This window comes from Ovis aries, chromosome 2 (assembly GCF_016772045.2).
Source record: "Ovis aries strain OAR_USU_Benz2616 breed Rambouillet chromosome 2, ARS-UI_Ramb_v3.0, whole genome shotgun sequence".
NCBI lineage: Eukaryota > Metazoa > Chordata > Mammalia > Artiodactyla > Bovidae > Ovis > Ovis aries.
In genome coordinates this window covers 205844396-205870521 of record NC_056055.1, presented here as the reverse complement: position 1 = coordinate 205870521, position 26126 = coordinate 205844396, and the positions used below count along the sequence as shown (strand labels likewise).

Genomic DNA, 26126 nt, shown 5'->3' with positions numbered 1-26126 from the left:
AGCTCACATTCCAGAGCCTTAAAGGTTTAAACTGAGAAATATTATTAGATTGACCTACACATAATTCTGTTGGTCAAAAAGGAAACAGATTATGCTGAAGCCACCTTCAGAAGCACAGCCAGGTTCCACATAGAAGACATGTCCCTCCCATCATCCCAGATGTCCTCAACTCTCCAGTATATTTATTTGAGCATCTACTGTGTGCTTAAGGCTGTGATGATGCCTATTTTGGAGAAGTTCCCACCCAGGCTAAAGACATTCATATTTGAAATGATTAGAGATGAAACTGAGTGTAGCTACGAAACAAGGGGAAAACATTCATGTATGTTTGAAGTGTCAGCACATCTGATAGAGGGAGCAGAATCTGAGATGAATCTTTATAGATGCAAAAATGAGGGATAGAGATATTTAGGGGTGAGCAACAGGGAAATGGGAAATGGCAGAAATGAGAGTACCATGTTGGAAGAAGGGAGATGAGAAGATGTATGTGCTAGGGACTGGTAAGAGTTGGGGTTGGCCCAGGCAACCCCTGGTAGCTGTATCCTGTTCCCCTCATCTCCAGATTCCTACCTGAGACTAGTGGTTCCAGGAGGAGGGGCGCAGTGCCCAGGCTCTCCCTCCATGGTAGACCGAGTCTCACTGGGATGAGTGGAGTCTTTGGGCTTCCCCAGGACCTTGATCATTTTCTTGCCCATTTCTTCTGCCATAGGAGAAACTTTTTTGAGTTAAAGAGTATTTTATCTCTTCAAAACTGAGACTGAGTGTAGAAAGCAGTTCTTAGCTCAATAGTGGTATTTCAGATAATAGTAGAGGAGATATTAGGATATTCTTGTGTAAAGAAGATATTAGGTTTATGTCTGAAAAATGCCTGAGACATCCCTGAAGACCCTCCCTGTCATTTAGATCTTCTGTCAACTATGGAGAAAAATGATCTCTCTAAAGACTTGGAGGAACAAAAATGGTAATCAACTATTCACTGGCATTCCTAAACGATGTGTTTCTTCATGGCTTCCAACCAAAGACCAAGAAATAAAAAGGAACAGTCTTCTACAAAGCAGGAGCTTACTCTGTGTGTGCTGTGCCCGGTCAACTCAGTGGTGTCCAACTCTGCGAGCCTATGCACTGTAACTGCCAGGCTTCTCAGCCCATGGGACTCTCCAGGCAAGAATACTGGAGTGGGTTGCCATGCCCTTCTCCAAGGGATCTTCCTGACCCAGGGATAGAACCCCTATTTCCCGCATTATAGGTGGATTCTTTACCAACTGAGCTGCTGGAGAAGCCCTAGGAGCTTACTCTAGGTGTTATTACCATATTTGGAAGACCTATTCCTTTTTATTTAGCAAATCTTCCTGAAATGCTCACTATGTGCTTTCTCATTTGTTTGTTACACTTGCTTGGGAAAAAAGAGCACATAGTGAGCAAGAGGAGCCTGAACGGGCACAGCTCATGGGATCGCAGAGTCGGACATGACTGGGCAACAAAGCACGTAGTCAGCGAGCGAGCGAGAGAGCTGCCTAAACAGCAGTCCTCAAAACGTGATGGATCTGAGACGCACTGGGGGGGTTTGTTGGGAGAGCAAACTCCTGGTCCCACAGCCTGAAGATTCTGATTCAGTACATCTGAGGTTAAGCACTTGAATCAGCATTTTTTGTAAGTGACCCAGTTGATTCAATTATAGGTGGTCCCTGGCCACTTTGAGAGTCATTGCAGAAAGCAACAACAGGATGTGGAGGTCAAGAACGAGAAACCTTAAGTGGAAACCAAGCAGGCTGAGGCAACATACTGGTTAACCAACAATCACAGAAGGGCTGTGTTCCTCACATTTGTGAATGAGTCCATCTGGAAGCCACAAGGGAAAGATCATGTACCGCAGAAGCAGAGCAAAATGGCTGCAGGGTTGACGACAGTGGAGTTGCCATGGCAACTGTAATCTGTGTTTCAGTAGAGTTGAGAAAGGCCTGGGTAAGAAAGAGGAGGTGAGAAACCTGTGCTAAAGAGAACGCTGTGTGATTTATTAAGGGCTGCTGGAGCTGTGTGTGGTAGCTGCTTCGCATCCCAAACAGTGAGGAAGAAATCAAAACGACAAAGGATGAATTCCTTTTAAGAGGGGCTTGCAGGTAAAGAGTTGGTGGACAGCTGATTCATGAAGCGTGATTTGCCCTTTGGGTTTTTTTTTAATTTGTTCCCGCTCTTCCTAATATTGAAGAGTCAACCAAGTGCTGAATGAATCAATCAAAAATAAACACAATACTCACATCTACGGAAGGTTAAAAACAACTCTGGAAAACGACCACCACAGATTTTTATTTAATTAAAAATATTATACATGTTGTTGCATTTTCATGGAAAATATCAAGTTAAAAAACACCAACAGTGTTAGTTTTCAGAGACCTTTGCACCCTGTTTTGCCATTTGCTGCTTTTTCCTGTCTGTGGCATTAACCATGTGTAAGGAATTGGCGCCCAGTAGAATTGGAGCTTCCTTGAGGTTCATACCCACAAGACTCCTGAAATGAGCCGATTTCTCCACGACGATGATATTCCATCAAATTAACTCAGATGCCACCTGTTTTGGCTTCCTTGTTAAAGGAAGGGAAAGGAGCTGGCATAAAAGCCCAAAGCACATGTCACCACCAATGCAGCCCACATGTCTGCAAGGATCAGCTATGACCTTATCCGATTTCCAAGCCAGTTGGCACGTGACCTTGTACTCTACCCAGTGTTTTAGTGTCCTGAGTCTCCACCATAAAACTTCCCCTGAACCCATGATGGGAAGACACTGCCATATAGTGTTTCTATTCAGACAATCAGCAAATACACAAAAGCACATGTGGTCCCCATGCACAATACTATCAAATAAAAAAATACATATTGTTACAATACAACCTTTGGAATCACTGACTAAAATATAGCCATGTGAGTATTTTTAAAGTCTTCACATAATTATATATTTGTTAAGAAAAATAACACAGCATAAGTATTTTACTGAAAGACATTTCAGCTAGAAACTTCCCACTGGTAAATACAAGATGTATACAATACCATCCTCTCCCCACCTTCTTTCATTGCTTTCTTGGGATGGTACTATTCCCTAACTGTTGCCCTGACCCTGGGTCGTAATGCTGCTTCCCCAACACACTCTCAAGTGATGCTTCTACTGTAACTGGACCAGATGTGACAGAGCCAGCCTGGCTCTGCTCTTCTGCTCCTTTCCTTTAAATTGTAGTACACTGAACTGGGGTTCTGCATCCTGCTTTATGTCAGAGATGAATCCCCCCCCCAAAACACAAACAAACAAAAATAGCTGGATAGCAAACAGTTAGAATTGCCTCAGCTCTTAGAAATTAGAAAATAGTCCTTTCTCTTCAGTATGGTCTCTCAATTGATGGGAATAAAATAAGGCTGAAATTGCTTTTCACATTCTGGCTCTGTTGGGGGCATTTTCACGTAGACCCCTGTAGTAAGAGGGCTTCTTTTCTTTAGCTGCCAAACATAAAAAGAAACAATCATTAGTACTGAGGAATACAGAAGCTACTTCTAACTGTAATAGGAATCAACAAATATTGGGTCCCTACCCCACTGAAAAATGAATGTTCATAACATGCAAAATTATAAGCCTCAGGAGATTTTCTTGATTCAGCTATTAAAATTCATTTCATGTAAAAAAACAAAAACAAAAAAACAAAAAAACCCTGTGCTATTGACATAAAATAGAAATCATTTTCCCTGACAGGGAGACAGGAGGAAGAAACTCTGAAACAGCTTTAGAAAGAACTTCCAAAACGCCTGTGATAACTGACTGGGTCTTGTGTGTCAGGGGATGAGCTTGCTAAGATAATAAACTTCAATTATTCTCTTTGAGAGCTGTAGTCCTCATCTCTACTCCTCATATACTTTTGATTCGTTTTTTCTCTGTCCACACTGATTTCCAGTTTTTATCACCTCAGTAAACCAAGATCTAATGTATTAGTCTGCGTGGCAGTTTGTAGCAAATGAGGTAGAAAGAAGCTACTGCCACAGAACAGATTATAGAGCATCTGGGAATAGAATGTGGAGGCGAGGGAGGCAAAGAGGGAGGGGAGAGGAAGGTTTGTGATGGCGAAGCCAGCCATAGGCAAAGGAGGCTGAAAGTGACTGTCAGAGAGAAACTGTGACGGGAGCACTGATTCCAGACCTCTGTCTCTTCTACAACTGCAATAAATAAAAACTGGGTTCTCTTTTACTGTGCTGGAAAGGAGGGTAAGACTTGCCAGTCAAGCAGACTGGGTAACAGGGAGCCCTGGGCAGGGGTTACGTGGACACCTACAGCTTAGACAAGGAAGGCTCAAGTAATGGGGCACAGAGAGGTGGCTTCCAGGTGAAGTGAGGGACACTAACCACCCAGGTGATCTTCTCCAGCAACATTTTGCCCAACCTCGTTTTGGGTTTCAGGGTTATGATAACTCAAGTACAATTGTCATGGAGATAAAGAGCAAAACAGCTGCGCCGTGTTATTCACACAGTTACTCAGACTGAAACCTAGTGCAAAAGCACACAAACATTCAATGTCAAACACACTCAGCTAAACTATTAGTCATCCTGAAACCTCAAAGGCCAATGCCAAGGGTTCTAGTGTGTTCTTTACCACTGTCCTTGCTCTTCTTCACTTATTGCTTCATCTCAAGAGAACTCGACTCAACGGCGTCACTTGGTCATTTATCATCACTAAAGGCATCCTGACCAAGAACGGTGCATTGCCCGCATTGCACTCACCATTTTGCTCAAAGAAACAGCTGTGATGAGGAAGCTGTAGAAAAACAACCCTGAACTAACTGCTGCCAGGATCCAGAGGAGAAAATCAGAATCCGGGCATGGTTCTGGATCTGCAATAGAGAAGAAAGTAGAGCTTCCCTGAGATGCTTTCTAAATTCTAGGGCCTTACTCCCCTGACTGGTGAGAAAGCGAATAAGTTCAAGCTGCCAAACCTTGATGTCCAACCCTAAATAGAATCGCTGGCCCCCAGCTAAGTCTGTCTCTTGGGGCTACTCGACTAGGAGTTTCAGATCAAAGGCCAAGGCCAAATTTCATGCTGGCCATCACTCCAGAATGAGCGCCCCTCCCTGCTGGGAGGAAAAACACCTTCCTCAACTCATCTTAGAGTCAAAATGCTGTTGTCTCACCATCCATACTAAGCAGGACTACCACATGTTATGCCAGAGAAGTCTTTATTTCGTTAATTTTTGTTGGAGTAGAGTTACTTTCCAATGTTGCGCTAATTTCAACTGTAGAGCAAAGTGAATCAGCTATATATATACATATATCTCCCCCCCTTTTTTTTTATTTCCTTCCCATTTTGGTCACCACAGAGCACTGAGTGGAGTTCCCCAAGCTCTACAGTAGGTTCTCATTAGTTATCTATTTTATACATAATATCCACAGAGTATATATGTCGATCTCAATCTCCCAATTCGTCCTACCACCCGCCTCTTTCCCCTCTTGGTGTCCATACATTTGTTCTCTATGTCTGTGCCAGAAAACTCTTAACGAGAATTCCCACAATCCTAGACATGAAAGACCCAAAATCAAGGGGCCAATTTGTTTGCGTGGCAAAGAAGAGACAGCAGTGCAAAAAGTGTCGGTCAGTGATGCTCACCAATGACATAAATCTGGGTTCCATTGCCCTCGCCCATGTAGTAGGGCGGCGGGTACATGAGCTCCACTTTGCAGACATAGAGCCCAGTGTCCATGGCCCTCAGCCCTTGGATGGTGAGGTTCACTTTGTTTCCTCTGGAGGTGCCAATGCAACTGGAATCATCCAGGAAGGTTAGCTCATCCTCCACCATGTAGGTCCCAGCACAGACTTCGGTCACCTGGATGCCTGCCTTCCGCAGCACTGTCACCCGGACCTCATCAGCTTTGCCTGAAGACTCATATTCACATGTGAAGCTGGCAACACCCCGGCTGCTAGCCAGCACCACTGGAGGCTGGGTCACATTCATCCCTAATGTGGGAAAACCAAAGGGAAATCAATGAACTCAAGCTCACCCACCACCAGGTCCAGGCAAACCCTTGGGCAGGGTGATCTCTGATGGCCCCCTCCAACTTCACCTGTCAACCCTTCTCTCCCCTCATCAACAAACCTATCACCCTCCCCACCCCTCCCCTCTTCCGTCCACCCCAATGCCCCCTCCCTCCATCTCTTGCTGCCTTCTGGCTTCTCTTCCATAAAGGTGCTTCCTTACTGGAAAACAGTTTTTGGAAGGCAGTTGGCTATGGCAATGAGAACACCGATGCGACAGACAGAAGGGCTGGCTCTACCATGAAATACATGGTTTGGGGAAAGCTGCACCTCCCTCATAGCCTTCATTTTCCCTCCCATGCAAAAGAGGGGTTTAGCTCAGATGACATCACAGTGCCTCCCAACTCTGGTATTCTAAAGTTATAGTAGAGCTGTAGGAACTGTAAAAGGTAGTAGGGGAAATTTTGGAGGCTGAGGTAGAGAATCTTGCCTTACCTCTCAAAGTACACCTTAATTACCTCTGCTTACGTCAACCTGGCCTTGGATCTCGATTGCCCATGGGGAGCCGAGCCCTGGCTAACGTGCTGGCCACCCCACTTCCCTGTGTTATTACCGCAGAGTGAAGGATGCTGCTTGATGGAGGAAGCCGCAGAGGGAGGGCACCGGGTCGCTTCCTCTGTAGGCTGAGGCAACCCTGCCATTCACTTCTATGGGCTTCCCCTGACACTGCCATCACCCCTTCCTCCACCCTCTCTCCTTCACTTGAACACCTTGTATTCCTCTATCCTTTGTCTTCTCGCTTCTACAGGAGAAGGGAGGCCAGCTTTCCATACAAAAGGACTCACATCATATAAAAAATGATGGCTTCATGACAAATTACCTTCCTATAAGTAACTCAGCCCCTTTCTAGTCCACCCATCATACAAGTGACACTCAAAACCTGGATGGAACTGAGTAACTCATTCTCTTCAAACCTTTTCATGCCTTATACACTTGGTTGTTGTTGCTGAGTCATGTCTGACTCTTTGCAACCCTGTACACTGTAGTCCTTTGGGCTCCTCTAGCCATAGGATTTCCCAGGCAAGAATACTGGAGTAGGTCGCCAGTAGGTTTCCTCCTGGAGGAGGAAATGGCAAAAAGACCCTCCTCCTTGGTCTTCCTGACCCAGGGACCAAAGCCATGTCTCCTGCATTGGCTGGCGGATTCTTTGACCTCTGAGCCGTCGACTGCAAAATCAAATAAAGTAAATAACACTCACTGTCTCTATAACCTGATCCTAATTTACTACTCCAGTCTGAGTTTCCAGGACACCTGTTCCTTTAGACTGAAAGCACTAGTCTTTCCCCCAGGCACCTGTATGGGCACCCACAAGAGAGAATAATATGGCAGCGCCATTGCCATGGGTAATGCAGAAACCCTGGTTGGCTAGACAACAGTTTTCTTCCTCAGCCCTCATTTCTGTCTACCAGAGATGCCCTCTGAGCATCCTCTGTACTATTACAACTCCACCGTAGTACTTAAATTCCGCCCTGTATTAAAGGATGTTTTTGTGCATCACTGTATGCTTCCCATTTGTTGTGTTGACTCTAAACCTAAAGGAGACCAAGTTTCCTGCCCTCCCCCATAGCAAGCTTCCAATTATTACCACCAAATCTGGCCACACTTCATTTTCCAATATCCACCAAGAGCGGATCCCAGAGACAGGTTGAGACAAATTTTCTTAAAAGTAAATGTGATTGTTTCTCTGGATATTTAACCTTTACATTATTTAAAACATGTAAACTAAGAAAATATGTGTGAATATTTCTTATACAGGAAAAATTAAATAAGCAAATATTTTTTGAGCCCCTACTTTGTACAAACCACATAGTTTTTCAACCGAGGTCTACAGGGATAGAAAGCAGAAATTTATTAGAAAAGATCACCACTGTAAACCATGTAACAAACCTAGTATCAGCCTTTAAAGGGCTTTATTTCATCTGAAAACTGGGGAACCTGCCCCTAAACTTCAGAGATAAGTCAGGCAACAATTAAGTATCTTATGCCAAACAGACCTATGGCCCTTTCTTTTGTTTGTTCCTTTATTATTTCATTCTTTCTTCCCTTTTTTTTTTTTTGTTTTACTACTTCAAACTGCTTCATTTTAAAAATAATTACTAGCTAACTAGTTTATACAGTTGACTCAGTGGATCTTAAAACCTTGCATTGAGTAAAGAAGGCTGCAGTGTTAAACAAGCAGGCTCATTTGTTTATAAAAATGAATCAGAAGACCTTAAAACCTTGAATTGATAGGAAAGAAACATCTCATAATTTGCTTCAATCAATGTTTTTTAAAAAGGAAACCTTGAGCTAACCCTTATTCCAAGCCCAAATGGATTTAGGATGGTCTCTCTTCTCTCTTACATCGCTTACCTTTACAGTATTTTCTTCCAGTCTTATAGAAGTGTCTGAAATTTCTCCTGTCTCCCAGACCAACTCACATATACTCATTAAGCTTCCACTCCATGCCCAGTAAGCTGTTGCTAGCTGTGTCTCTGCTGGTTTGCTCCTTCCAGCTGTCCCTTGCCTGCCTTGGAATACAAAGCTGCCCAAACCAGGAGACTGGAGTCTCACCTTTAGCTTCTGGCTTTGCTATAAATCTCTGCCCTTGACTGAGAAAAGAAATGAAACCCAGTGGGAGAAACACCTCCTCCACCTTCATGCTCCAAAAGTCTCGCTCACCTTTAGAGAAAACAGGAATGAAGAGAAGAAAAAACAGGGCAGTGCAGGGCCAGGTCCGAGAAGTCCGCCAAGTCCCATGACTCTGGAATCCAGAGCAAGCCATGGCTTTATGGGAGCGCTTGTTCAGGTCTTCAGGAAGCAGAGCAAAAACTTTCAGGATCTTGAAGCTTTGAAATGTGTTTGAACCCACACAGAATCAAGGACTTTATATAGCTGGCTTTGATCCCAGGTATGTAACATGTGCACACACAGAAGGCACATGTATCTATCCTTTTTGTTTTGGTTTTACGAGAAAGGAAGACGTGGGTTTAGCTGCTACGTCGAAGAGATAACCTCAAACACTCAAAGTAAAACTGAACAAAACAAGCCGATCCATGGATGGAAAATGCACTCAATTTGAAACTGAAGCTTCTTGTTCACTTTGAGGATAAGTGGAGACTTGGAGAATTTCCTGGAGCGCAGGAGTCCCCCTAAGTCCCAGTTTTATCTAATCGTCTAGGCATCTTTTGTCACCCAATTTATTTCACTGACACCCCCCAGAACTGCTTTAGCTGCTGGCCCTCTGAGCCCTTGTGTTAAAGACAGAATGAGTCTGTTGTGCTGTTCTTAGTTGCTCAGTTGTGTCCAGCTCTTTCCAACCCCACGGACTGTAGCCCACCAGGCTCCTCTGTCCATGGGAATTCTCCAGGCAAGAATATTGGAAGTTTTGCCATGCCCTCCTTCAGGGGATCTTCCCAACCCAGGAATCAAACCCAAGTCTTGTTTTGTTTTACAGATGGATTACAGATGGATTCTTTACGGTCTGAGCCACCAGGGAAGCCCAAGAATACTGGAGTGGGTAGCCTATCCCTTCTCGAGGGGATCTTCCTGAGTCTTCCAGAGACTCAGGAATCTCCTGCACTGCAGGCAGATTCTTTACCAACTAAGCTACCAGGGAAGCCTCCCGAATGAGTCTGGACACCATTCATAATAGCTTTCCACCTGTGAGACACCATTGGCGTGCTTTGCAAAGCAGAGTTTATTTCTCCTAGCTCCATTTAGCATTCTGTTAAGAGAAAATATCCAAATCACAAGAAATAAATTGATTTGCCTCTAGTTTTGAAGATTAAGAAAAAATTCATGCATTCTTAAGAGATCTAACTCCTCAAAGACAAAACAGAGTTGGATAAGGTCCAGAAAAAGTCAATGATCCAAGATATTCGAACCTTCCATCAGAGGATAGATTTTCTTTTTTTTTTTTCTCTAATGGGAACTTTTCAAACAGAAAATCCAGGAACTGAGGTTAAATATGACTGAAGTGCTTAAATTTATGAAAGCTGTAAAGAGAACAAATGTTCATCCTCTAAGAAAATGCTAAGCATTGGGGACTATATCACTCTTAAAACTGAGGAGTTTTCACGTATTTCAATGATGAAAGAAACACTTATTCAGAGGCTTTGCGATGCCAGAAACTGTGTGTGAATAGAATTGAATGATGACCAGACAAAAACATAGCGCCTTAAAGGACTTCTAGAAGACTGACCCACAAGCAGATGGTGCGGTGTGATGCTGGCCTCCTGCAGTCCTTTGTGGTCTTGCGTGCCCATGCTCCTCAGCACTGCAGAGGGCACTCTGTGGAATACAGGCCTGATGCGTCTCATCTTAGCCTGTCTTGCAGCATTCCCTCACGTGCCCCTTTCCTCTGATTGTCGTCTCTCCAGCACACTCTTTCAGGTTTCATCACCTTTGCCAAAACTGTTCCTCCTGGCTTCTTCTTCCCATTACTTTGTTTTATCCTCCTTCTCATCCTCCAGGAGGCAACATCACCTCCTCCTGGAAATCTCTCCTGACCTGGCTCTTTGCTATCCTCCACAAGCTCCTTACAGAAGCCCTCAAACCACAGCTAAAATGCCAGCAGGCGATACCAACCTAATGGTCACTTATCAAGGGTCAGATCCCAGTCTGGGCATTGGAGATACAAAAGTGAAAAATGTATGATCCTAATCTTGAGAGGAAGCCAAGGCAGTCGCAAGGCAGATGATTAAACCCATGATCGGGAAATTGGGAATAAGTGCTGGAACTGAAGTATTGCCAGAGAAGAGCAGAAGCCATTGGTTCAGCCTGTGCAAGTCAGAAAGGACTTCTCAGAGGAAGTAAGCCCTGAACTTATTGTTAAAGACAAGGGGCAGGAGACAGATACTCAAACAGAAGGAACAGCCCATGCCAGGCTGGAAAGAGCACAAAGTATTAACATTCATTACAGCCAGAGAACAAGATGAGTATGGGAATCACTGGTAGGTAGAAGTCTAAGTTCTTAGTCTTCAATGCACCATAAGGAGCAAATAGGCATGATTAAGTTCACATTTTAGGGAAATTCCCCCAACACAGGAGGATGGATGGGTAAGATGAGCTCAAGGAGGAACAAGATATAACCAGGAAAACCCAGAAGGACACTATTGCAACACCCCAGGCAACCAGGTATTGGCAAGCTTTTTCTATAGAGGGTCTATCAGGCTTCACAGGCCACACAAAATGGTCTCTGTTGCCACTACTCAACTTTTCTGTTGTAAGGTTTAAGCAACCACAAAGAGCTCATAAATGAATGGGTATGGCTGTGTTCCAATAAAACATTTTTTTAATGTCCATCATACCTCAATGAAAAACAAAATTTACAAAAATAGGAGGAAGTTGGATTTGACCTGCAAGACATTGTTTGCCATCTCCTGGTCTAAACTAAGGCAATGGCAAGGGATTACTGGCTTTCCCAATGCATAAAGGAGAAAACCAAAGCACTGAGAGTTAAGGAGTGTGAAGTAAAAGTCGCTCGGTCGTGTCTGGGCCTTTGTGACCCCATGGTCTGTCCATGAAATTCTCTAGGATTAAGGAGACTTATCCAATCCCCTGTCATTGGTAGGAGAGTCAGGATTTGAGGCAAAATGATGCTGTTAATCACTATACTAAAGCAAAGGATTTAAAGTCAAAGAGAACTGGGTTTGAATTCTAGTACAATGACTTGCTACCTGTCAATCTGGGGCTATGATTTTCAGAAAATAGCCTCAATGCTATGGCAAGGATTAAATGAGATAATGTATGTCAGGTATGTTAAAGACCTATTATGGTGGCTGGCTACTCAGTAAATGTGTGCTGTGCTTAGTCGCTCAGTCATGTCTGACTCTTTGCCACCCCATGGACTGTAGCCTGCCAGGCTCCTCTGTCCATGGGGATTCTCCAGGCAAGAATACTGGAGTGGGTTGCCATGCCCTCCTCCAGGGAATCTTCCCAACCCAGGGATCAAACCTGTGTCTCCTGCATTGCAGGCAGATTTTTTTTTACCATCTGAGTTGCAGAGTCACTGAGAAAACAGAAGTGTAATTTATTGGAATAGAAAATGTAAGAAAAGCAGACCAGATAAGTGATGATGGTGAGTTTCATTCAGGTATGTTGAGTTTAAGGTATCCATAGATGGTAAGGTGAGGGCACTCGAAAGCAATTGCCATGTGGATCTAGAGCTCAGGAGAAGGAGCTGAGCTCAAGATGTTAACGTAGTCAGCTATGAAGCCACAGGTGAAAATTTCACAGGCCCAAGACACATGATGAACACATTACGACTATTTTAATAGATAAATCAATGAAAACAGTTTAACATAAAAAGAGATGAGAATCACAGTAAAAACTTGTAAAGAACTCTTACCAAGTCCCCTAAATACACTTTTATGAAACTATTACTGCAAAATAGCAGCTGTAAAAGCCACTGCGTGAAAGAATATCGGTGAAAAAGATATATTCACATTTACTATCCAGTAGATGACTTGATATTTACAAAGAGAGAAAATAATCAACAAATCTAGCAGATACTGCTTTAACCAAGTGATCAGACTGAAGATCATCTATGATGGGCCTTTCTGACATCAGGTCCAGATGCAATATACTGAGAAGAACACACCTCTGTAGCATTACCGCCAAAATTGCTTAAACTGAATCAAATTATGAAAAAACAACTAGAAAAATTCATAGTGGGAGCATCCTGCAAAGCAATTGACCTTCAAAACTGGCCTTTGAGTCCTCAAATACGTTAATATTATGAAAGATTAAAAAATAAACAACCTGAAAAAAACTGTTATAGATTAAATGCAATTAAGGAGGCATGACAACAAAATCCAATGCGCAAGCCTCGATTGAAAAAATCAACTATAAAGTGCATTATTGAGATATTTGGGCAAATTTGAAATATAGACTATAGCTGACGATAGCGTATTAATTTTAAATTTGCCAAATATTGTCTTATTAGGGTTATATAGGAAAACATCTTTGTTTTGGAGTGATATTTGCTTAAATATTTAGGGATAAAGTTGGCAAATAATTCTCAAATGGTTCAGCAAAGATATGTATATATGTTTGTATTAGTAGACAGAATAATACTAATAAGACAGCAATGACAAAATGTTAACAACTGGAGAATCTAAGGTAAAGACTATATCGGTGTGCTCATGGTACTACTCTTATAAATTCTTTTTTATTTTTAATTGGAGGATAATTGCTTTATAATATTTATTGGTTTCTGCTATACAACAATGCGAATCAGCCATAAGCATGCATATATCCCCTCCCAAGCATCCCTTCAACCCCACCTCCATCCCACCCTTCTAGGTCATCACAGACTGCCAAGCTGGGCTCCCTGTGTTATACAGCAAAGTTTCAAAGTAAAATGTTGAAAGTAGAAATTATAAGACCACTATTATTATAGTAGATACACAGATAAGCAAACTGAAATTTAGAGAGAGGAATGGCTTGTTTAAGGTTATTCTCCATCCCCTTTCCTCACATCTGTTCTCTACCTAGGAGACAGACCCTGTAGAGGACTTGATTCTCAGGCAGGTTGGCCTCTGGGAGGAGTCAGCTGATTTAAGGCACTGGCATAAGGTCAGAGGGCATGAGGATGGAGGTCAGAGTATTTCTTCCCTGCTTTCTCCCAGATTCAGGCCCTGCCTCTGGCAGAAACATTAGCTCTGCACAACTATAGCTCCTGCGGTATTCCCCGACACTTCTAGAATGCCAGTTCTCACTGTTTCTTCCCCTGCTCCTTTCAGTCCTGGAAGTGGTATCAGCTTCTACTGTTGCTAGCATCTGAGTGCTTTAACATCTTCTGCCCCTTACCCTCTTTAATACCTCTAAAATACAGTTGACCCTTGAACAATACGAGTTTGAAGTGCAGGTGCATGTATATGTGTGTGTGTGTGTGTGTTTTCCAGTGGTACTACAGTACCACACCACGCTTGGCTGGTTCAATCAACAGAAGCAAAACCAGAGTTATGGAGGAATCACGGATACCAAATGTCGACTCTCAATTATGTGCAGATTTTCCTTAACTCCCACATTGTTCAAGGGTCAATTGTAGTACTTTCAGTGAGTCTCTTATTTGAATCACCTGTTTCCTGTAGAGTCTCTCATTGACCCAGTCCTAAAGCTAGTATGTGGTGAAAACTGGCTTTAAATCCTGGCCTCATCCTACCCAGTACTTCTTTTCCCCTATTATCTCATCAGCAATAATAATAAGTCCTATCATGTAAGTTTGTATTCATTACAGTTGTGTGCAATTTTGTCTCCCCTATTTCAAATTCTATCTTGCACCCTCATCCCTGGGAAAGATTGAGGACAGGAGAAGGGGGCTACAGAGGATGACTTGGTTGGATGGCATCACTGACTCAGTGGACATGAGTTTGAGCAAATTCTGGGAGATAGTGAAGGACAGAGAAGCCTGGCATGCTGCAGTCCATGGGGTCACAAAGAATCAGACATGACTTGGTGACTAAACAACAGCAACATCCTCACTCCACACCTAGCATCTAACTAAGAACTCCTTTGTATAAAACAGGCAATGGAGAATTCTGCATTTTGATTTCATTCTCAACACTTTTATTGCTCTTGCACCTCATTTCCAGCTCTAGAGAAGGTACTAATAAGTAAGGATTCCATCAGAGGACTGATAAGCACCAGTGAGCCCAGCACAGTGGTTAAGAAAGAGTACAGCTGGAGTCAGACAGACATGAGTTCAAATCCTGCCTCCACTGCTTACTAGATGTATCCTGGGTGAGGTTTTCGAACTTCTCTGATCCTCAGCTTCATCATCTATAAAATATGGCTAGTTATGATAGCCAATAATCTTGTAGGGTTATTGTAAAGATTCAATGGTTATTGACATTCAACTATGCCAATAAAATGTTGAAAGCTGTGCTTAGCATATAGTAGTACATGCCCGGTAAATGTTAACTCATCAATTAAATACAGAGAAAAGCATGGATTTCAAACTTCAGTTGTTTCATATATAAGCCCTTTTTTTATTGTCACCACTCTGAAGGGCATGGCAACTACTGCAGTATTCTTGCCTGAAAATTCCCATGGACAAGAGCAGCTTTGTAGCCTAGGCAGGCTACAGGTCCTAGGGGCACCAAGAGTCAGACATGACTGAAGCAAAATAACTGAGCACACACATTATCATTACTAGTGACTGGATGGTACATTAGACTAATATCGGGTTCTTTCTTTTCTAACACTCACACATTTATTCAATTTTTGCTGTTTTCAATGTCATCAGTATCTGGAATCAAATGATTGAGTCTGAAAAGCATCTCCCTTGTGGTTCAGACAGTGAAGAGTCTGCCTGCAATGCAGGAGATCCGGGTTTGATCCCTGGGTCGGGAAGATCCCCTGCAGAAGGAAATGGCAACCCACTTCAGTACTCTTGCCTGGAAAACCCCAATGACAGAGGAGCCTGGCAGGCTACAGTCCACGGGGTCGCAAACAGTTGGACACGACCGAACGACTTCACTTTCTTTTTCCGAGTCTGAAAACTCACAACTCTAGACACAATCAAAGATTTCTGTATTGTGAGCTCTCAAATATTCAGTGGTTGAATATTCAAATGTCTGAGGGTATCACATCCTTGGATGTTGTCATTTCAGGGTAGGAAGGGGAAAATCAATTTTGTTATTTACTTTTATCACTCTAATATTTTTTTAAAAAAAAGGTTGGTGGTAAAGGAAATGAAAATAATTGGCTAAAATTAGGGTTCGGGGATTCACTGTGATTTCATTTCCTCACCATCTTCCTATATCCTACTAGTCTGAGTAAACCCCAGACTGGTTTTGTAGTACTCTTAGTGGTTACTGGATTTGAAAGATCTGTCCATTTGCATAACTCACAGTGATGCCTACAGTGAAGTGCCTTCAGAATTCCAGATGAGATATGGGTTGGGTAGGGTAACTGGGTTGTTATTACTTAATTGTAAAACTCCTCTGAATTTGTAAAGTTCATCCTGAGCTTAGCTGAACTTGTAATGGTTTTTTTTTCTTTTTTCTAAACCTGCTATAATCCTTTCCCCAACTAGTACACCACCCCTCAAAAAAAAGTCTTTTGTTGAAAAATTTGCACCTGGCATTGAGTGTGGTACATACTGCAAAACATCCTTTACTTGATGGTTTCAGATGTAACGGGAAGAATGAAGAGTCTAATATTTGCATAGCGTGCAGTTTCAGGACATCCCATTACGTTGAGCCTATAATCATGCCTAATTAAGGTTATATACTGTGTTTTTATGCTAATTAGCTCATCACAGTGTAACTCCTTTCAAAATCGACTTCAAAGGAAAAAGAAAATCATCTACCAAAGTGATTGCTAAAGAAGGATCTATCAATCATCTCACTGAGAAAGAGAGCTAAAGAGAAAGGAAATGACATGCAAAGTGACTGGAAAGAAATTTTAGCTTCATTACCATTAAAGGGTGAAAATACGGGCTGGCCAAGAACTTACTTAAATAAACGTGGTAGGTGAATTTTCAGTCCCTAGGAAATTAATCTACATCATAAAGTCAGGTAAAAATGGACGGCTCTGGGCTGTGGACTTCCTGCGCATCCCTTAGTAGGGAAATAGAGTGGTTCCTGCCGACTTTTTATTCTACAGGGTCCCCTCGCTGGAGGAGCGAAGAATGGGGTGGGGGGATGTGGAAATTGTTGCCAGGGAAGCAAAGTTTTATCTACTAGTCTTAGTGACAAAATGAAATGCAGAGGCTGCTTCAGCTGAAGGCTAATTCTCAGCTATCAGAGCTTTATTTATGCAGAGACAAAGACAGATAAACTTTTGAATGAATAAATGATAAAGTCAACTGTGACTACAATTGTCACAAAGTAATTTGAAGGGGGTAATCTATGTTCTAATTACCCAAGCTGCTTACTATATATGATTGAGCACTTTTGAATGTCTTATCTCCATTTATGGATATCGGTCTCATATTTCCGGTTTTTGCCTTAATCATCTCTGATTATCTCTGTCTTCTTAGCATCTCACACCTAAAAGTACAATTAAGTTAGATTGTGTTTTATTCTTAATCCTTCACCCTTGTTGCCACACTGCCAGCCATGAATAGTTTAAGTCAGTGACTTCATCCAAAACCAAGAATAGATATTTTCAAAATAGACGACCCTTTTATTTTATACATTGGATAAGTGATTTGCTGAGAAGAAAAGTGGCTTGCCTAGGATCACACATCTAGATCTTATTCCTTAATCATCAAGCAGAAATAGAAAGAGAAGAGTAAATAATCAATATTTAATCTATCATGCACCCCAGCTCTCTCCACCTGAAAGGTACTCACAGCCTGCCTGATTGCTGTTTAGGACAAGTTGAGATTGGCCTAGTATCATTTTCATTTTACTAAAGAGGAAAGTGTACCAGGCACTGTTTGCCTACCTTAGTGAAAGGAGTAAGAAACCTTGGAGTGCAAGTCAAAATTGCCTTTGATACTGAATAACCCACCCCACCCTAAAAAGTTGCTAGCTAGCCATCTATGAGGTTGCACAGAGTCAGACAGAGTCGGAGCAGCAGCTATAAATAGTGGGCATTGGAAGTGTCAAAGATTTAATGGAACCCATTTCTCCCATGTTATTTGTGGTTAGGTCATCTCAGCCTGAAGCATTTATTTCAGATTCTTGGTGGCAGAGACAATCACTGTTTTCATATTTTGAGCTATGTTATTTCAAGCCCTGCTGCTATTGCAACATTTGAATGATTTCAGGCCTTGATCTTCTCCACACCTTATGGTCACACCTTGCACATAGAAAAGGAGCATCTTTACTCCTTTGTAGTTTACATGATAGTAGCTGTGATGGTGCAGAAAGTTGTGTTAGATGATGAGGAACACAGGGCGATTGCACAGCCTGTTGTGGGCACTGAATCCTAAAAGAAATGTGAGTTCTACCCTCCCATTTTACAGAAAGTAAACAAAGCCCCTGCAAGGTGAACTGATCTACCCCAAATTATATGCATAACCTGTTAGTGGCAGAACTAAGATGAGAGCTCAAAAGTCCATAAAAAGTGAAAGAAAAAAAAAAGTGAAGTCGCTCAGTCATGTCCGACTCTTTGCGATCCCATGGACACCAGGCTCCTCCGTCCATGGGATTTTCTAGGCAAGAGTACTGGAGTGGGTTGCCTTTAACATCATTCACCGTCTTCCCAAGGGCTTCTAACTCTAATTTCCAGCTAGTTTGCAACTTGAAACTCAGCCCCACCAAACTTCCTGGTGGGTCTTGGGTCCCCTAGAAGACAGATCAGCAAATCAAATTTTAAGTAAAAAAAAAAAAAAGAAGAAAACTTGGTCTTATAGTAGCACTAATCACAATAGTCAAAAGATGGAAACAACCCAAGTGTTCATCAAGTGATGAATGGATAAAGAAAAAGTGGTATATGCATGTGTATGTGTGTGTGCTCAGCTGCACAATCGAGTCTCTCTACAACCCCATGTACTGTAACCCACCAGGCTCCTCTGTCCATGGGATTTTTCCAGCAAGAATACTGGAGTGGATTACCATTTCCTCCTCCAGGAGATCTTCCCATCCCAGGGATCAAACCTACGTCTGCTGTGTCTCCTGCATTGGCAGGCAGATTCTTTACCACTGAGCCACCTGGGAAACCTTCCATATTCAGCCATAAAGAGGAATAAGGTACTGATGCATGCTACAACATAGAGGAACCTTGAAAATAGTACCCTGAAAGAAATAATGCACAAAAGGTCACATATTATATAACTCCATTTGTATGAGATATCCAGAACAGACAAATCCATAAAGATAGAAAGCAATCTGTGGATGACCAGAGACTGGGGGGAAAATCAGGAAATGGAGAATGACTGCCTGATGGACATGGGATTTATTTTGGATAATGAAAATGTTCTTGAACTAGATATTAGTGATGGTTGTGCAGCATAGTGAACGTGAAAATATCCTGAATCATACACTTTTATATGTTTAGTAAATTTCATGTTATGTTTAGGTTTACTCTACACACACACAAATATATGGTCATGCCAATGCATTCGGTTGGCATTCACCATCTTAAAAAGCATATCACTGATCTTACAGTATGTATTGGCCATACATTTTTCCTCTTCTCTAAGTAATCTAGATGAAACACATAGCCAGTTTTGCTTCTTTCCTAGAGTAAAAGGAATGAACTTGCAACTGGTTGAAGCAAGGAGGAAAAGTTCTGATTATTCCTCATCACCTACAATTGTGACCACACGTCACATTGAACCATCACCAGCCAGAATCTAAGATATGGATCATTTGGTTCTGTCTTCTCCTGGGCACAATTTTCTAATAGGTTACTTAAGGTTGTAGAATAACTAAATGAGATGGAGTTAGGCTGTGGCAAGAAACTTTGGCTCAAAGAACTGTATTATTCACGCATGCTTTAGGAGAATATAATTTAGAAACAGCTGGTTACATTTAGCAGCTTTCCTTCACAGGCTCTATTTCATGGATTATGCTCCAAGAGAAAACTCTCTGGCCCAGAGTTTCATCCATGAGTAGGAAGCTAAATGATTGCACTTACTTGGGCACATCAGGACCCAAGGCAGCAAAGGCAACACTATGATGAAAACACAGGGTCTTGGGTTATGTCTGGCACAGGTATGGAGCCTAGTTTCTGTATTCATCTAAGAGCATCGTTACCGCAAGGAAGTTGCCTTTAAAACTCTAAGGAATCCATTTCTTATATTTTTGTTTTACTTCTCTACTACTACTTCTACTAAGTCGCTTCAGTCGTGTCCGACTCTCTGCGACCCCATAGACGGCAGCCCACCAGGCTCCCCCGTCCCTGGGATTCTCCAGACAAGAACACTGGAGTGGGTTGCCATTTCCTTCTCCAGTTTTCCTTTAAAATTGGAGGAAGTTACAGTTCAGTACACACAGGCAAAGTAGTATCCGACTCTTTGTGACCCCATGGACTGTAGCCCACCAGGCTCCTCTGTCCATGGAATTCTCTAGGCAAGAATACTGGAGTAGGTTGCTTCTCAGCATTACTTAAATTTACTCTGATCACATAAAGTTATTGCCACATGCAAACTTTGTCATCTCTGGTCATTTCTTTACACTGGTTAAGAAATGCTGACAATTAGAAAATACCAGAAACATTTTTTCCCTGTCCTCCCCAAAAATATGCAGGTCAAGAAGCATTGGTCAACCATCCCCCCTGCTTTTCACCCTCTTATAAAAGAGACAAGTGTGCTCTTAAGAACAAATGAAGTTGTTAGGAATTTTTGGCTCACAGTATAAAAAAGAGCTAAAGGAAGTTATGATTTATAAAATTTAAGTCTTTGCTACTGGAGTTTATTATCTTGATTTATATGCTAAATTCAGTAACCAAGGTTATGGTGATAAATATTGTTGAGTAAATGCAATTTTTTCTTATCATTTGGAATCGCTATTTTCACTTGAGAAAATAAATCATTTCCTAATGCTCTGGCTCCCTTCCTAGAAATCCAGGGCTTTTTTTTAATTAGCATCATAAAATGTTTGTGTATGTGAATGCCATTTGTATAATCTGAATATATTGATTAATTTCAATATCTCTTATAATAAAGAAAAACTGGGGGAAACAGCCTCAAGATTTTTAAGAGAATGGAAATAAAGAGGAAAATGAAAAGAAAGAAGAAGACAAACATAAATGGAGAAGAGGAAGATAAAACAGAAACTTTAAACTAAGGATAATTTGCATATATTCAAAAAAGTATCAATTCTGACCTACCTGACAGAATTAATCAACGATCACAGATCATTGGTTTTGATTGTGGGTGGAACTTTGGTAAAATTCCAGAAAGCTCTCAATATCACAAAACCCCAAAAAAGATGCTCTGTTAGATGTTTTTATAGAAAGAATGTACAGATAATGTCACTCTAGTACTAAATTTAGCAAATAAATTTGATAGTAATTGATAAGATTATAGAACCTATTTTTAGATTCTGTAACTCAAATTACCACAGCATAAATAGTAATTTTTTTTAAACTCACTAGTTTAAAAGTCAGGAAACTCTTACTTAGATTTAACCACATTTCTATTGACACTGACTTAGATAAGAATGTTTTCAGATTTATAGCAGTTTGGGATGTACCAAGATTTAATGCCAAAAAAAAAAAAAGGGATTGTTCTATCCTCAGTTTCAAGCTTTAAAGATCAAAAACCAATCAGTGAAATTCACAAATTATTTTCTACAAAATATTTTAAATAAATTCTGAGTTAATCGATCATTCCCACTGTGTTTCCCAGCAAATATTCAGCCAAGATACAATACATTAGAGGGAGATAAAGACTTTCTCATGCTCTCTAATTCCAATTTATTGAGTCAGAATTTAGTCACAGTATGTAAGGGATACAATGCGTAAAATGGTGGTGTGGGATATAAGAGATTGGAGTTACAGATGTGGCTTTCAGTTCAGTTCAGTTCAGTTCAGTCGCTCAGTCATGTCCGACTCTTTGCCACCACATGAATCATAGCACACCAGGCCTCCCTGTCCATCACCAACTCCCAGAGTCCACCCAAACCCATGTCCATCGAGTCGGTGATGCCAACCAACCATCTCATCCTCTGTCATCCCCTTCTCCTCCTGCCCTCAATCTTTCCCAGCATCACCGTCTTTTCTAATGAGTCAGCTCGTCGCATCAGGTGGCCAAAGTATTGGAGTTTCAGCTTCAACATCAGTCCTTCCAATGAACACCCAGGACTGATCTCCTTTAGGATGGACTAGTTGGATCTCCTTGCAGTCCAAGGGACTCTCAAGAGTCTTCTCCAACACTACAGTCCAAAAGCATCAATTCTTTGGCACTCAGCTTTCTTTATAGTCCAACTCTCACATCCATACATGACCACTGGAAAAATACACAGCCTTGATTAGACGGACTTTTGTTGGCAAAGTAATGTCTCTGCTTTTGAATATGCTGTCTAGGTTGGTCATAACTTTCCTTCCAAGGAGTAAGCGTCTTTTAATTTCATGGCTGCAATCACCATCTGCAGTGATTTTGCAGCCCAGAAAAATAAAGTCAGCCACTGTTTCCACCGTTTCCCCGTCTATCTGCCATGAAGTGATGGGACCAGATGCCATGATCTTCATTTTCTGAATGTTGAGCTTTAAGCCAACTTTTTCACTCTCCTCTTTCACTTTCTACCATAAGGGTGGTGTCATCTGCATATCTGAGGTTATTGATATTTCTCCCAGCAATCTTGATTCCAGCTTGTGCTTCCTCCAGCCCAGTGTTTCTCATGATGCACTCTGCATATAAGTTAAATAAGCAGGGTGACAATATACTGCCTTGACATACTCCTTTACTGATTTGGAACCAGTCTGTTGTTCCATGTCTAGTTCTAACTCTTGCTTTCTGACCTGTATACAGGTTTCTCAAGAGGCACGTCAGGTGTTCTGGTATGCCCATCTCTTTCAGAATTTTCCACAGTTTATTGTGATCCACACAGTCAAAGGCTTTGCATAGTCAATAAAGCAGAAATAGATGTTTTTCTGGAACTCTCTTGCTTTGATGCTACCTAAATAGGAATTACTTTAGCCATATAATTTTATTAGAGTTTAACTGTCTCATCTATGAAAATGAGGAGACTCAATTAGGAAAATCTGTTTCTTTTTTTTTCTTTCAATTCTAAATAATTTCTAATTAAAAGTACATTTTCCCTTCATGACATGTAAGCGGAAAAAACAAGTTAGAATATTATATTTAGCATATGATCCATTTTGTAAAAATAAACTGAAAATGCATGCAGACTTTTACATAGCAACATGCTAACAGTGATTACATAGAATTTTTATTTTCTTTTTTCACCTACCTATACATTCCATTTTTATGAATGTACATGTATTATCTGTGGTCAGAAAAACAGATACTACAAACAATAAAAATTAAAAGTCTTTCTAATGTTTATAGTGCACTAAGTGTATGCCAGGTTATCAGTACTTTTCTGCTTTTGTAAAAGGTTTAAAGGAGATAAGATATGGATATAGCTTCCTCCTCATGCAGAAATTTGAAATTCAAGATGAGTCTATTCAGGAACTTCAGTTTCTGAAATATCAACCAAAGAAGAATTTCTTCAGCACAACATATTATGCTATCAGATGCGCATCACTCTCACAATCATTTAAAAGTATATCTCGTGTTAATTTTCCTAGAATACTATGAAAAATACTGTGCACATTAAGAAATACATTCTCTTCCCAAAGATAAACGATGTTTATTTTTTGTTGTTTTGTTTAGTCGCCAAGTCATGTCCGACTCTTTTGAGACTCCCTCCATGGGATTCCCCAGGCAAGAACACAGAGTGGCTTGCCATTTCCTTCTCCAGGGATTCGTCCCAACCCAGGGATCAAACCCAAATCTCCTGTATTACAGGTGGATTCTTTACTGCTGAGCCTTGGGCATGGTTAATTAGACATGTAAATAAATACATAATGTGACCAACATAGGAGACAGACATTAGTGGGCTAGGTTTACTAGAGAATGTTTATTAAATGTAGTCTGAGCTCTTCAGGTTTTAATTCATTGAGACCTTGAATGTAGGAGTCATAAGTTTAACATCCATCTCTTATTGGTTGTGACAAGGAGGAACTGACCCACACAGGCAAATAGGTAAACCTGGTTTCACATTCCGCTTCAGACTTTTCATTCTCTGAATGCATGTCCTTGGTTTCTAACTTCATAGAAACTACACAAGATACACAAACAGGTCGTTCAAACAGATAACCTTTAGTTTAAGGTGGAATGCAGGCATCAAGGGGATACAATGTCAGAATCAGATATGAGAATTTCTAGAAATTCCCATGTTCAGTGACATAAAAATTAGGCATGACCTGAAGCATACCAAGGACAGAAAATTAAGGGACCAATCCTAAGCAATTTTAGAAATTCTCTGGCCAATTTCTCTATGTCAAAATTGTATTCCTACTTAAAGGTACTTTTTCCTTTATGGTATGACAATATAGTCTAAGGCTGTCAACCATGCCAGCCTCTTCTCTGGCAGAAGGAGGCAAGGGAAAAATGAGAGACCCAGCTTTCTTTAGCACATCGAGCCCTGTTAGTTATTCATGCTTAGGTTACACTGTAACATTAGAGGAGACATGGCACAGTGTCACAAGGAAAATCTCAAGGAAATATAAAGATGACTGGCTCCCCACAGCTCATTATAGCTGGAAAAAAAATTTTTTTAACCCTCTAAGTGATGAAAAATTCAATTGCTTCATCTTCATCTGGAGATGAGCATAAAACCTCGAATCCAAATGATGGCAGCCCATCAAATATGTCATCTTGGAAGACTATATATTTCCAGTGATGCTGTTATTGATCAAGACATCTCTGAGATGCCTCTTTTGAAATTATTTTCACTTTTATGGAGGAGAAAAAAATTCAGTGTCTTGTTACTCTGCAATTACATCTTGGTTTTGATACAAAATTGAAAACACCTCGTTTGGTCACCAAAGTCCCTCAGTTAATGAAGAAATCATTGAGAGAAATCACCGTATTCAAACAACAAATAAGTGCTGCCTTGGAAAATGTTGGAAGGATCGTGCTACAAGGCTCTGAATAACAAGAACATTTTCAGTAATGGTGGCATCACCAGAGCAAAGGATGAGCTAATACATCTGGAGAGTGAGCAGGAGATAGGATCCTGCCACACCAAGCACATGGAAATGGAGAGGGAGGCTGATTCTCTCATTGTCTATCACTGGTGCTGGACTGCAGACAAGCTTCAGACCCCTGGAGGATCAGATAGTTTGGAATAATGGTGGTATTCCAAACCATCTCAAGGCACAATCCAAGGAGCCAAACAAAAAGAGATTATATAAACTGAGTAGAAAATAAAAAATAGGAATCCAGGTAGATGGTAACTGGATAGTTTTTCATTCAGAAGGTTTCTCCACAGACTGAGGAGCCCCAGGCCCCAGATAGAAAATTTCTGGCCTCAGGAAAATGGCAAGACAGAGGAAGACAGTCAAAAGACTCAAAGCAGAAACTCAGTCCTCTGAGATTCAGACAAAAGGACTTGGAGGGAAAATGAGATTTATGTGAGTATGGAGAGAGCTGAATGGCTATTTCCCAAGATTATAGAGCCCAGTTATCAAAAGCTTCATTGGATCCAAGTCTTGGATAGTTACAAATGCAAAGCCTCATTCAGTGAAGGACTAAGAATTTTAGAAGAGAGGTAAAACAGAGCCTGTAGGTGAGGGGTAGGTACATGAGAACACAGATGAAAGAAACTGGTCAAGATAGAGGTAAGAGATATAGGTAATGGATTGGATGTCCAAGGTTACTTTCTAAAGAGACCAGGATTCTGGTACATTTATTTTACCAGATAAAATAAATCTAGTACATTTATTTTAGAGTATCTATCACTCATTGACAAACCTAACAAGAAAAATAACATTTGCCTCTGGGATATCATTCCTAGAAGGGTTCTACTGTATTCCATTTGTTGATGGGATTTTCCAGTCATTATTTTTTTCAATTAAACTATCCAAGTTTAGCCGGGTTGAAACCAGACCGTGGTTTTCAAAGTGTAGACAAATTGAGACCAGACTATATTCTAAACTCCCCCATGTTCTGGTTTCATTACGTTCTTGAAACCCAGATCAATTTTATGAAAAAGTTGATTAAACTGGGCTTGATTCTTAACAAAACTGACCCAGTTAGAACTTGAGGCTGAAATGAATTCAGTTTTAATTTGGGGGTGCAGTGCTTACAGTAGAAGTGAAACTAAACCAAAGAGGAGGAAAAAATTATTAAGTGATAAAATTATTAACCCGAATTTCAGAACAATGAGTGGACAATAACGGGTAAGAAAATATTTCCAAATCTAAAAGCCCAGCAATTACTCTAAGATGATCATTCTAAAGTAACTTTTCTGATTAAGTTCAAACTTTCCAAGAACATTCACCCCTTATCTGAAACTGAACAATGAGAAAATTCAAACTAAAAGTCATTGTTAACTGCGTGCATGATAGTTGCGATTTCAGGATGGAACTATCGAGTAATCATTGTTATTTTCTAACTACAATATTGAGGTAAAAGACAAAAAGTCAAGGAGGCCAGAAAAGAGAAGGAAGGG

The 26126-nt window shown here is 41.1% G+C and overlaps 1 protein-coding gene across 4 annotated transcripts in view; it reads right to left on the bottom strand.

Annotated features, from left to right (window-relative positions):
* Nucleotides 1–2278: 2278 nt before the first annotated feature.
* CTLA4 (cytotoxic T-lymphocyte associated protein 4) overlaps nucleotides 2279–26126 on the bottom strand; it is a 66085-nt gene continuing 42237 nt past the window's right edge. The window contains exons 4-7 of one of the 4 annotated variants that reach the window (XM_042242589.2): nucleotides 8719–8847; nucleotides 5632–5979; nucleotides 4752–4861; nucleotides 2279–3482 (exon numbers count right to left, since the gene is read on the bottom strand). In XM_042242589.2, the coding sequence (XP_042098523.1) occupies nucleotides 3378–3482; nucleotides 4752–4861; nucleotides 5632–5979; nucleotides 8719–8847 (692 nt within the window). In that variant the 3' untranslated portion in view covers nucleotides 2279–3377. Of the gene's footprint in view, nucleotides 3483–4751; nucleotides 4862–5631; nucleotides 5980–8718; nucleotides 8848–26126 lie in introns of those variants that run through there. The other 3 variants (NM_001009214.1, XM_027963883.2, XM_042242590.1) reach the window with 3 other exon arrangements.